The following is a 12,344-nucleotide window of genomic DNA, read 5'->3' on the forward strand; positions in this document are numbered from 1 at the left end:
ACAATTCTTTCATATATTTCTCCTCCACCACATTGTCTCTCTTCTACCCAACAGTGTTAAGAGTCTAGTATTCTGCTGTGGCAAACATTTCTATGCCCTGCTGAAACAAAGAGAATCCTTGGAGGCCAAGAAGGGTGACTTTGCCATCATCCGATTAGAGGAACTCTGTCCTTTCCCACTGGATTCATTACAGCAAGAGATGAGCAAGTACAAACATGTTAAAGGTACAGCATTGGTCTTGTTAGGGTCCTTCTGGTTTCAGATACCTGAAGCCTAGTCCAGCCATCTCATGTGAAAAGAGGCTCGGGTGTGTGTGTGTGTGTGTGTGTGTGTGTGTGTGTGTGAGTCACTAGGAAACTGAATCTTTTGGAATCTGGAAATATGAAAAAAAAAATGCGAAAGCCAGTGTCTCCTTGTTCTCCTGGTGTTCCATTCAGTCTTCCCTTCTCTCTCTCTTTGTCTCATGACAAAGAAGACATGTCATTTCTTTTTTTTTTAAATATTTTTTTAACGTTTTATTTATTTCTGAAAGAAAGAGAGACAGCGTGACCAGGGGAGGGGCAGAAAGAGAGGGAGACACAGAATCCCAAGCAGGTTCCAGGCTCTGAACTGTCAGCACAGAGCCCAACGCAGGGCTCAAACCCATGAACTGTGAGATCATGACCCGAGCGAAAGTTGGACGCTTAACCGACTGAGCCACCCAGGTGCCCCAAGACATGTCATTTCTTGAGAGGTTGGAGGTAACGTCTGCTATAATATTACTTAGGATAAATTGATATAAGTATAAAAGGCAAGGCTTTGTGGGGCTGCCATAATTGGACTGGAATAATTGGATCTCTATGCACTGGGTGCAGAAATTAATTCAAGATCACAGACCTAAATATAAAGTGTAAAACTCTAAAACTTCTAGGAGAAAACCTTCCTGACCTTTGGTTCGGCAAAAAGTTCTTAGCTGTGACACTAAAAGAGCATCCCATAACAGAAAAATTGGACTTTACCAAAACGAAAACCTTTTGCACTGTGGAAAGGGGTTGCAGAGAAAATAGACAAGGTGTGGACTGGGAGAAAGTATTTGCAAATACATATGTGACAGAGGACTATCCACCTTGTTCAGAGAGTTTCCAAAACTCAACAGGAAGAAAACCAAATACTCCAAGTTTTCAAAAGGTGCAAAAGATTTGAACCAAAGAATGGGATGGGAAACAGCCATATAAAAAATGCTCAACTGTAATTAGTGATAAGGGAGATGCAAGTGAAACCAAAATGAGATATGGCTACACACCTAGTAGAACAGCTAGAATTAAAGAGGTAAGTTGGCAGTGTCCAGTGCGGATAAGGAAGCAGAGCATCTGGAACCCTCATTCACTGCGGGAAGGAATGGAAACTGGTCTAGTCGCTCTGGAAACATGTCAGTTACTTATAAGGTTACACGCAGAGTTGCCACACAGCCCAGCGGTCCACCTGGAGATATTTACCCAAAAGAAATGAAAACATGTTCACAGCAAAATGTCTCCAGCAGCTTCATCTATAGTCGCCCCAAGCCACCAGTGCATCCTTCAACCTGTGGACAAGTAAGCAATCTGCGGTGTATCCTTATAATACCTGCTACTCAACTATGGGAGAGTGACGTATGGCTACAGGCAAAATCACAAATGGATTTAGCCAGTTCAAGGGAGCCAGAGCCAAAGGCTACATACCATGTGTTTCCATTTATCTGATGTTCTGGAAAAGGCATAAGCTGTAGGGATAGAGGAAAGATCAGTGGTTGCCAGAGGTTGGGGTGGATGGAGGGGTTGCCTTGAAAGGGCCAGGTTGAGGGAATTTGGGGGGTTGATAGAATTGTTCTGTATCACAAGTGAGGTGCTGGATATATGACTATGCATTTGTCAAAAAGAAAAGAAAAAAGACAACACTCTGCCATACTGGAAAAGCATATATTTACTTGAGGAAAGCTATATATACATACACACTATATATGTACATATGTGTATACATATGGATATAATGTGTCTGTGTAGATACATAGTATATATATGAATCCACTGTGTATACATACATATATATATGTATATATATAGTGTGTGTGTATTTAAGAATTTTTAAAAAATTTTTTTCTTAATGTTTTATTTATTTCTGAGAGAGAGATAGCATGAGCAGGGGAGGGTCATCGAAAGAGGGAGATACAGAATCTGAAACAGGCTTCAGGCTCTGAGCTAGCTGTCAGCACAGAGCCCAACGTGGCGCTTGAACCCACGAACCGTGAGATCATGACCTGAGCTGAAGTCGGACGCTTAACTTACTGGGCCACCCAGGCACCCCTTAAATTTTTTTTTTAATGTTTATTCATTTTTGAGAGAGAGAAATAGAGCATGAGTGGGGGAGGGGAAGAGAGAGAGGGAGACCCAGAGTCCAAAGCAGGCTCCAGGCTCTGAGCTGTCAGCAGAGCCTGATGGGGGGCCGAACTCAAAAACTGCAAGATCATGACCTGAGCTGAAGACTGATGCCCAACCGACTGAGCCACCCAGGTGCCGTGTGTGTGTGTGTGTGTGTGTGTGTGTGTGTGTGTGTGTGTTGTATGTTTACCTGGAATACTGAAATGAACTTTCTTCTGTTACAGATTTTATTTGGAGTCAGGAGGAGCCTCAGAACATGGGTCCATGGTGCTTTGTTTCTCCAAGGTTTGAAAAGCAACTGGCCTGCAAGGTAATAGCTTTCTCTCTTGCAACATTTTGCGCATGTGTGTAATTTCTCCTGGGGTGCCAAGAAATCAGTTTGTCCCCTATGAACCCGGTGCGGGGCTTGAACCTATGAACTCTGAGACCATGATCTGAGTCAAAGTTGGGTGTTAAACCAGCTGAGGCACCCAGGCGCCCCTCCAATTCTTTTAAAGATAAACAAAAATATAAAATCTAATTTTAGGCTCTTTTTTCAGAATAAAATGTTGCATGTTTATCAAGAAAGATACATTTGTGCACGTGCTAGTATTGTGTAAGAAAAGTGATTATACTTAAAACAGTAAAAGCCCTTCCCTGTCAGCTACCTTTCCTACTAATTCATTCAGAAGTCTTGTCCCAAGACTCAGTATCCAAGCCCCGGGGAACAGGGTGATGAGTGGGTTATGTTACAATGTGGGGGAAAAGGTGGCCAGTAATGCTTGTCCCAGGCTCATCCACATAGCTCGCCTCCCTCAAAGGCCAAATTCTTCCTGATTATGCTGTAGGAAGGGAAGAACAATGAGAAAAGCAAATGTGCTTCTGTTTATCTTCCTATCTGCTTCGATTAGGACTCAGTTTACACTTTTGTTACTAGTTTGCTGGGCCCAAATCATTTTCACCTATAAATAGTTCTAATTTAGGAAAGTCTGTGGGTAAAACCAACTAATACTTACTGAAACATAGGACATAATTCAAGAATTTATCTCACCTCATGGTGTCTGGAATTTAGTTTTTTGTCGTGACAGATATCTCCTTCCAGTCTATTCTAGAGAACTCACTATTTTTCCAAAAAGGTGATTTGTGATTAAACAAGCTAAGAGAAATGCATGGACTGCCTTGGGAGAAGGAAGCAGGGCTCTCATAAGGTTCAAATACCATTTTATTTCTTTTCTGCTCCAATGACAGCTCCGTCTCGTGAGCCGACCCCCTTTGCCAGCACCCGCTGTAGGAATTGGCACCCTTCACCTGCAGCAGCATGAAGATGTCCTCACCAAGACCTTTGCTTGATAGTGTCTGTTGAGCCACTACTACTTCCTTTTAAGAAAACTTCCGTGAGGGGCACCTGGGTAGCTCATTTGGTTAAGTGTCTGACTTCGGCTCAGGTCATGATCTCACAGTCCTTGAGTTCGATCCCCACATTGGGCTCTGTGCTGACATCTTGGAGCTCAGAGCCTGGAGCCTGCTACGGATTCTGTGTCTCCCTCTCTCTTTGCCCCTCGCCCACTCGTGCTCTGTGTCTCTCTGTCTCAAAAATAAATAAAGCATTAAAAAAAAAAAAAAAGAGTTCCATGAAAAGAAAGGCGTGCTTCTGACTCTTTTCTTCCATTAGGTAACATGAAAAGCCTATGTTCCTCTAAGATGATGGGATTGATGAGGGTGGTTTAATCAGAATACATGGAATAGCCAAGGGAATGAATTATCCATCAATACAAGAATCTGGCCAGTCCATTTTGTCCTTAAAGGTACAGTGGTGTTTTCTTTTGGTTAGATCTGAGTGAGTTGTAGAGCTAGTTCATGATCCAGATTTTTTCAAACCACTCTTTCTCATTAACTATATGCCCAGGAAAAGTTCTTTAGCTTAAATTTGCAGCTCTGTAAAGATTACTTCAACATTACTTCTAAGTTTGCTTGCTGCGTGTCACTTTGATTAATTTTGCCATTGTGACTATCAATATTTTCTTTTGATGTAATATCTAGTGCTGCTTTCCAGCCACTGTGAAAAATGTTTCACCAAATCCTGTAGCAAAACTGTATTCGTCCTGATTCATGTTTTTCAAGATCGTTGTTTTCACCCATTGTCCTTAAATATCTGTCCAATTCAATACAACTCTCTGGATGTATAATCTTTGTCTAATCTTTTTATTATTAAAGAGTTTTAGCTACAATGAATTTTATTTGTGGGCAACATAGTATCTTTTCCCCCTAAATTGTTATCTTGATATTTTTAACTGACTTTGGGTATCTGATGTGGGGATTTCAGATCCTGGTTAGTCAGTCTTTACTTCTAAAATGTGTGAGGAAGTGATGTTCATTTGTAGTGTTTAAGGAGCTTTTTTTTTTTTAAAGTTTTTTTCACGTTTATTCATTTTTGAGAGATGGAGAAAGACAGAGCATGAATGGGGGAGGCGGAGGGGCAGAGAGAGGGAGACACAGAATCAGAAGCAGGCTCCAGGCTCTGAGCTGTCAGCACAGAGCTCGACGAGGGGCTCAAACCCATGAACTGTGAGATCACGACCTGAGCCGAAGTCAGATGCTCAACTGACTGAACCACCTAGGTGCCCCGTGTTTAAGGAGCTTTTTAACTTTGACGCTGGAAACTTCCCAGCACCAGGTACTTGGGGATTTATAGAGATCACTGACCCACTCCATTACTTCTGAAACTTTGTGGAAGCATAACTAAACAGCAGCAAATGAGGCAGCTTTATGTACCTTGGTGCTGCAGCGACTCGGCCATCTACCATTCTTGTGCCATGACATTTTTCTCAGAAATGATGGAGCACATGCTGGGGCACTTTTAATGGCAGCTGGTCATGTCTTTCAGAACCAAGGTGTAGGTTATTCTGGCCACGGGAAGTGTATTCATGATTCACATCTTAAATGTATGCATTAGTGTATTGATTTAATAACGCTGTAAAACTCACATCCTTTTTATTCCTATGTACCTTAATGCTTCCTTCCTGTGTCAAGGTTATAAATCATGTAATTTAGTGTCATACATGTACATCAGTAATTTCTAGTGCTGCTAAAATTACAAAGGTCTGTTTAATGAAAATGGTTATCAATGTTGTATACTGAACTAGAAAAACAAAAGCACTGTCATATTTTTCAGATCTCTTGGTTTCTTGGGTTAAACATTTCAAAGTTTAACCACATAATGAAATGGGAAACTAGTTTTTTTCATTTTTTATTTTTTTATTTTTATTTATTTTTGAATTTTTTAATGTTTTATTTATTTCTGAGAGAGAGAGACAGCGTGAGCAGGGGAGGGTCAGAGAGAGAGGGAGACACAGAATCTGAAACAAGCTCCAGGCTCTGAGCTGTCAGCACAGAGCCCAACGCGGGGTTTGAACACATGAACCGTGAGATCATGACATGAGCTAAAGTCGGATGCTTAACCGACTGAGCCATCCAGGTGCCCCTTTTTTTTCATTTTTTAAAAGTTCAGTTTAGAGTTCTTTAAATTGGTAATTTTTCTTCTCTGATATCTGATTACATCTTCTCCACCTTGAGCCATATAAATGTGTCTTCTGGAAAAAAATTTATCTCCTACATCTTAACCTTCTTACTCTCAATCACTATTGCAACATGGGTCAGCATTTTGAGTCATCTTGTAGGAAGGGACCATTTAAAGAATTCCAAATCAAATACTCCCATAATAAAGTATGGGATAAAAATATCATAACAAAATAAAATAAAAATATTTTACTATATTTCTCAGAGAAAGTTGATAATGTGATATTTGTATCCTGCTTATACCTATGCTAATTAATTTCATATTCAGTGAAGAACAGGCTCAAATGGGATATTCAGTGAATAGAAATTTTAACAACCATGAAAAAAAGTTCATTTTTTCTGAAGTGACATATTCATAGTAAAATAAATTTTTCTTCCTTAAGAACCATTTTTCCTCTGTCTCTCTCTCTTCCCCTCCCCTACTTGCTCACTCTCTCAAAAAAATAAATAAAACAACAAAATGGGGTGGGTGTGCCTGGGTGGCTCAGTTGGTTGGGCGTCAGACTTCAGCTCAGGTCATGATCTCATGGTTCATAAATATGAGCCCTGCATTGGGCTCTCTGCTATCAGCATGGTGCTGGCTTCAGATCCTTTGTCTCCCGCTCTCTCTGCCCCTCCCCTACTTTACTCTCTCTCTCAAAAATAAATAAAACATAAAATAAAAACCATTTTTTCTCAGTTTTCTGTGTGCATACTATGAGGTAAATCTAAAGCATACCTTCTTTTAGTCTGATTCTAATTTCCTCTGAACTTTTATTATTTAAAAGAGTTCCTTGAGGGGCACCTGGGTGGCTCAGTCGGTTAAGCATCCAACTTCGGCTCAGGTCATGGTCTCACAGTTCATGGGTTCGAGCCCCACGTCGGGTTCTGTGCTGACAGCCAGCTCAGAGCTTGGAGCCTGTTTCAGATTCTGTGTCTCCCTCTCTCTCTGACTCTTCCTTGCTCACGCTCTTTCTCTCTCTCTCTCAGAAATTTAAAAAAAAAAAAATCAAAGAATCAAAGAATTGACTGACATTAGAAATCATATCCCTTTTACAAAATTGAGGAAATACAGTTTACGGAGGAAATTAGTGGTTATACAGGAAGGAAGTCACAGATAAGAGTCAAGACTTTGAAATCCTGAGGTCCCAAAAGCTTCACCTCCATTTCTCTTGGATTTACTTGGATATTTGGTTTTCATCTTCAGCTTCTCATAAGTTTCAGGCTAAAACCATCACCTTTTCAGGACATTTGGACAGCATGCTTAAATCCTCAATGTTCATAAGCCACTACAGCACAAATAAACAAATCCTAAATTACTCTATGGAAGTAGTAGTTCATTGTCATGGTTGTATTTAAATCTGACAAAAGATAGTCTAAAGCAGACTGTCATTTCCCCATTGACATTTGCAAAATCAGTTAATTTTAGAAACCTTTTAATAAAAGGGTGTTACTCTAGTGCTGTTTCCCTGGGTCTCCTCTGATTCATATGGAGAACAGGCTGCAATTGAACAAAAATAAGAAATGACCCTGTAAGAGTAGGATGGTATTTCCTCAGTAATTTATTGGACATCTACTGCCAACATATGGCATTGTTTTGGACAATAGAAATACACAGGAGGAAAAGAGAACATGGTTTGCCGTTTGTCCTCAGTGCACTGTCTATTTGAGATGGCAAAGTATTTTACATGTAGAGAGAAATGTTCTTGCTGGATGTGCTAAGACAGTGTGGGACAACAAGGTAGAGTGAGATTCCTGACAGATGTGGATTAGGTGGCATTTTGTGGTTATACAAGGAAAAGTCCTGGGTAGCAGGTAGTAGAGAAAGACTTAAGGATGTTGGAAGGCTGATTCACAGCAGTTATCTAGTGTCAAAGGTTATTCCCAGGCTATTACTTGAAAGATGGAGCTGTCCCAGAAATAGGAAGTAAAGAGGAATGCAAGCAACTTTCCTCCTGTCAATTTCATGCAACTTTACTGAAAGGTATTATATTCATGAAACTACCTCATAATCTAGGATCAAAACTGTGTGTAAGTCAACCCTTTGCAAGTCACTGTAGATGATGCCATCTAAAAGTTTATGGATAGTAGGGAGGTTAGACAAGCATGACAATGACTAATACAAAAAATGAGATAAGAATGAAGTCATAGGATGTGAGGTTATAACTAGGGCAAATTGGATTTTTCCAAAGTGGCTAGAGCAGTATTTTGCTCCACCTGCCCTTCCAGAACCTTGCCACAACTTCACCTAGAGGTAGAGTCTCCCTTCCGTCTCGAGATTGAGCAGGATTTTGTGGATGCCTCTGTAAATATAATGCACTGAAGGTGGTGTTGGGTGACTAACAAGGATGTCCCTTGGCATCCAGTGGCCATGTGTGAGGAAGCCCAGGCAACAAGCAGCAGCCGCGTGGAGTTACTGGAGCCGACAGCCAGCTGCAAATGCTGGACTTGTGAGAGAGCCTATTTAAATTCTTGGAGTTGTCCCAGAAGACCCCAGTTAGAGCAGAGACCTAAGCATCTCCAGCCTAAATTGCCGTGTGTGTGTATGTGTGTGTGTGTGTGTGTGTGTGTTCAGAGATAAACAAAGCTGCACACCAATTACAGTGGTCAGACAGATTTTAATCAGTAGTATACTATTGCAGGAGAAAAGAGAGTCCAGCGTGAACTGAACTCTTAATTTGTACAGAGATGACTGGAGTTTTAAAGAGAAATTCAAGGAATAGGGACTGGGTGGTGGGGCTCAGCCGAGTCAGAGAAGTGAAAAAATTACCAAAAGCTGGAAGGGGGAGGGATTGGCCCATGTGACACCCTCATGGGTTTGTTAAGTGATGCTTATGGAGGTCAGGCTCCTACCCTTCCCCAGAGTCTGGGAGACAGAAACACTTATCCTCAGGAGTTGGTAAATTCTTGTGGCAGTTTGAGTTTTCCAAGGCAGATTCTCAAGGGAGGGCTAGGGTCATCTCAGGGATGGAGTTGTCAGAAATTTTTTCCGATTTTTGTCTCTAAGCCAAGGTAAAGCCTAGTGAAGAAAGGGATGAGTTTGGTCAAGGAAAAAAAAATCTCTCTCACATACACACGAATAATTTGTTTCCTTCTTGGACACAGATCTAAGCATTAGAACAGATCATTGGATTTGGTGATTTGGGGTCATTAGCGACCTTTGAAATAGCTTGTTTCATGAGAAGAGCAGACGTTACAACTGCAGGGAGTTAAAACTGAGTTAGGAAATACATTTGAGAGGCTTATGCGTGTCAGTCTCGTCCTTTAATTTTCACACTTGTAGTTCGTAGCTATTATCCTTATTCTCTTGATGTAGCTCAGAAAGGTTAATTGCCTAAAGCCATTGAGAAGGAGAGGAGGGGATGAAACTGTGGGGCTGGCTGATTTCTAGAACTGCTTTCCTTTACATCACGCTGTCCGGGAAGGGATAAAGGGAACAAAATTCTGAGCTGAAGATGGAGCACATGTAAGCTATTAACCATAGGCAAAGTGTCACAGATATTTGAAAACTTCCCAGAAGTTCCAATGAGGCGCGAACAAAATAAAAAAGGCTCTTAGCGTCAACACTGCTTCTCCGGGCGGCTTAGACCCACGTCTCAGGACCGCGACCCTCGGGCGGTCGCTTTCGCCCAGTCTTGACCCATCCGACCGAGCGCCCGCGAGGCCTGATCCGGGCCAGGCGGTCGAGGAAACTGCCACGGATTGACACCAAGCTGAGAGACGAGCTCAGGCAGGGAAGGCCCCGGCCGCCATGGCCACGGTGTCGCCCAAGCAGCCCGCAAACTCCGCAGCAAGCCTGGAGCACGCCCACTGGAGCGCTGGCGGTAGCCATGGCAACGCGCAGAGACGTGCGCCGCGCCGGCAGTCAACGGCCGGGGCCTCATGGGTGGGGGGGGCGGGGACGGGCGGGACGGGCGCGCGGGTCACGTGACACGGGGGCGGAGCCTGCGCGCGGCTGGCCGGAGCGCGTCGGGAGAGGGCGGCGCGACCCGAGCCGCGGGACCCGAGTGAAGGCAGCGCCGAGGCCGCCGTGCCCCGCCGGGCCGCCCCAGCCGCCGCCATGGGCAGTGAGTAGCGGCGGCGCGGCTCCTGCCGGGGCGCGGGCCCCGACGGGCTGCAGGCGGAGGGGCGGGCGCCCGCCCGGGGTCGGCCAGCCCGGGGGCCGGTGAGGCGCGGGCCGCGCCGGGCCGCTGCGGCGGGCGCGGGCCGGGGGCCTCCGCTGAGGCTCCTCCGGCGGTGCGGCCTGGCCCCGGCAGCCTGCGGGGACCCGCACCCGGAGGCCCGGGGTTTGCGCTCGCTGGGTGGCGAGGAGCCGAGGACGGCGAGGGGAGGCCATTGGTTTTGGGGGCGGGGAGTTCGGGAACCGAGCGAAAGCTGGACCACTTCTGATTTTTCAGGAGCTTAGGCAGCTCGTATTTTTATTCCCATATCACCCTTCCCTGGCGTGTTAGTTGGGATGAATAAAGCTCCCTGACTTGTTTGGTTTCTTAAAAAGTGATGCATGGCATATATGGTAGGGGAGGAAAGAAGCGCGGTTGATCGCATAGCGTTTTCTCTAAAATTTTCCTTTCAGTCATTTTGTAGCGTTTACTGAAAACTCACTGTGTGTAAGCTCGTATAAGCCTCAGGGTAGGGACAAGGCCTTGAATTATGGGCATCATTGAGGGCCATCTCCTAAACACTCCACACCACATGTGTTTACATAGATACTTACATAGCTGTTCAGATGTTTGTTGGATGAGTGGAAACCAGAGCCGTGCCCCCATTGGCCAACTAGTGGACATTTAGAACGGAAGTAGAGGAGACCCCTGACCTTGAATTTACAGTATAATCGGTGAAATTCCGTAACTCGAGAGTAGACAAGTGGCTGACAAAAGCATTGTTTGAACTCTCTGACACAAATGATAATAACATGCTAAGAAATCTGGGAGGGGGTTTGGATTGAGGTTGGACAGGAAAGGGATGAAGGAGTCTAGGAAGTTTCCTGATGTGATTAATATTTGTTTAGCATTAGAGAATAATTCTTCCATAATTCTGATTTGCTTTCCAAATAGTCCAGAATGGTACTTGGGCAATGAATATCTGCCCATGAGAATTTCTGAATTCTTTTGTCAAACATCAGAGACTGCCATCATTTTGAGAGTCTCATGAGATCACCCAACTTTGGGAGCGTAATTACTCAGGTCCCTGTTAAAACAATCTCATGATATTAACATAGCGAATCCAGTGTCTGTAGGGGAAGATGATCATAGCTAATAGCTGGTTGTGCCTTCTTGTGTTTCTGCACATTACAGACGCTGGCAGAGACTGAGCGAATATCATCTTCATTCTCCCCTTCTTTGGCAGGAATTGACATAAGCTATGCCAGAAGATAGTGTCTATCCTTAAAGAACCTTGGTTTATCTTACTTTTGTATATAATGAGTTATCTGGGAAAGCAGTCCTTTCTAATGAAACGTAATTGTCATTTTCAGGACTGATTACTACACATACACACGTACTTTGAGATTGTTATGTGGGAGAGGCAACCAGGCAGTGAATGTTGACTTAGTGAAATGAAGTAGAGATTGTATACTTAAAAAAAAAAAAACTATATGTATAGATGGCGATTCTGTGATCTTTCTCACAAATGCATTTCAGCATCTTTCCATCTAAAGTCAGGCCTGCAGTCTAGTGCATTCCTTTAGGAATACTTTCCTCCTGTATTCCTCCTCTGATAGGTCTTATTTTCTTCTCTAGTGCATTGCCTTGTGGGTAACGTAGTAGACTGCATTTGCTTTTTTTAATGTATTTTGATACTCATTGAATTATTCCTTTTCTATATATTATAAGCATGAAGAAGCAAAATCATGGTAAAAGGATGCTTGTATTTGCTCCCACTGACTAACACCTTAAACCTTTTGGATTCTTTTGTCCCTTGAATTATTTCTCTTCCCTGAGGTGTTTGAAATGGAGAGCCCCATGATTACCTTTGGAGGTAGGAGTGGGATGGGTTGCCGCTGAAAGTTAGAGAACATTTGTATTTGTTTCTGTAGAAAGGTACATCTGTTTTAAAAAAAAACTTTACATAATAGGGAAATTTATTCTTTTCTTCTTCTTCTTTTTTTTTTTAACAGTCAAGTTTTTAGAAGTTATCAAACCTTTCTGTGCAGTTCTACCAGAAATCCAGAAACCTGAAAGGAAAGTAAGTATACCATTTTGGTAATATAGAGGGCAGATAAATGACTTATGCTCCTGATTGGTTTACTGTCCCCAACCCTCTTCTGGTGTGTTTGGAGAAATATTACCTGCTCCTCCTCACAAGGGGCACAAAGTAAGTAAAACTAGTATGGGCCAGTTTAAGTCCAGATAGGTTATCTTGTGGTCTTAAAAAGGACTGTTATTTGAAGTTGACATTTCCAAACCAGGTGTTTCTTTG

General features: G+C 43.1%; 2 protein-coding genes across 3 annotated transcripts in view; both read left to right on the forward strand.

The window, feature by feature from the left end:
- DHTKD1 (dehydrogenase E1 and transketolase domain containing 1) overlaps positions 1–3,840 on the forward strand; it is a 52,785-nt gene extending 48,945 nt beyond the window's left edge. For both annotated transcript variants that reach the window (XM_039246019.1, XM_039246020.1), the window contains 3 exons: positions 55–224; positions 2,618–2,703; positions 3,621–3,840. In XM_039246019.1, the coding sequence (XP_039101950.1) occupies positions 55–224; positions 2,618–2,703; positions 3,621–3,722 (358 nt within the window). In that variant the 3' untranslated portion in view covers positions 3,723–3,840. The remainder of the gene's footprint in view (positions 1–54; positions 225–2,617; positions 2,704–3,620) is intronic.
- Positions 3,841–9,901: 6,061 nt separating this feature from the next.
- SEC61A2 (SEC61 translocon subunit alpha 2) overlaps positions 9,902–12,344 on the forward strand; it is a 28,499-nt gene continuing 26,056 nt past the window's right edge. The window contains exons 1-2 of the mRNA XM_039245998.1: positions 9,902–9,994; positions 12,043–12,110. Coding sequence (XP_039101929.1) covers positions 9,988–9,994; positions 12,043–12,110 — 75 coding nt within the window. The 5' untranslated portion in view covers positions 9,902–9,987. The remainder of the gene's footprint in view (positions 9,995–12,042; positions 12,111–12,344) is intronic.

The sequence above is a fragment of the Hyaena hyaena genome, unplaced genomic scaffold (genome assembly GCF_003009895.1).
Source record: "Hyaena hyaena isolate Hyena2069 unplaced genomic scaffold, ASM300989v1 scaffold_276, whole genome shotgun sequence".
Classification (NCBI taxonomy): domain Eukaryota; kingdom Metazoa; phylum Chordata; class Mammalia; order Carnivora; family Hyaenidae; genus Hyaena; species Hyaena hyaena.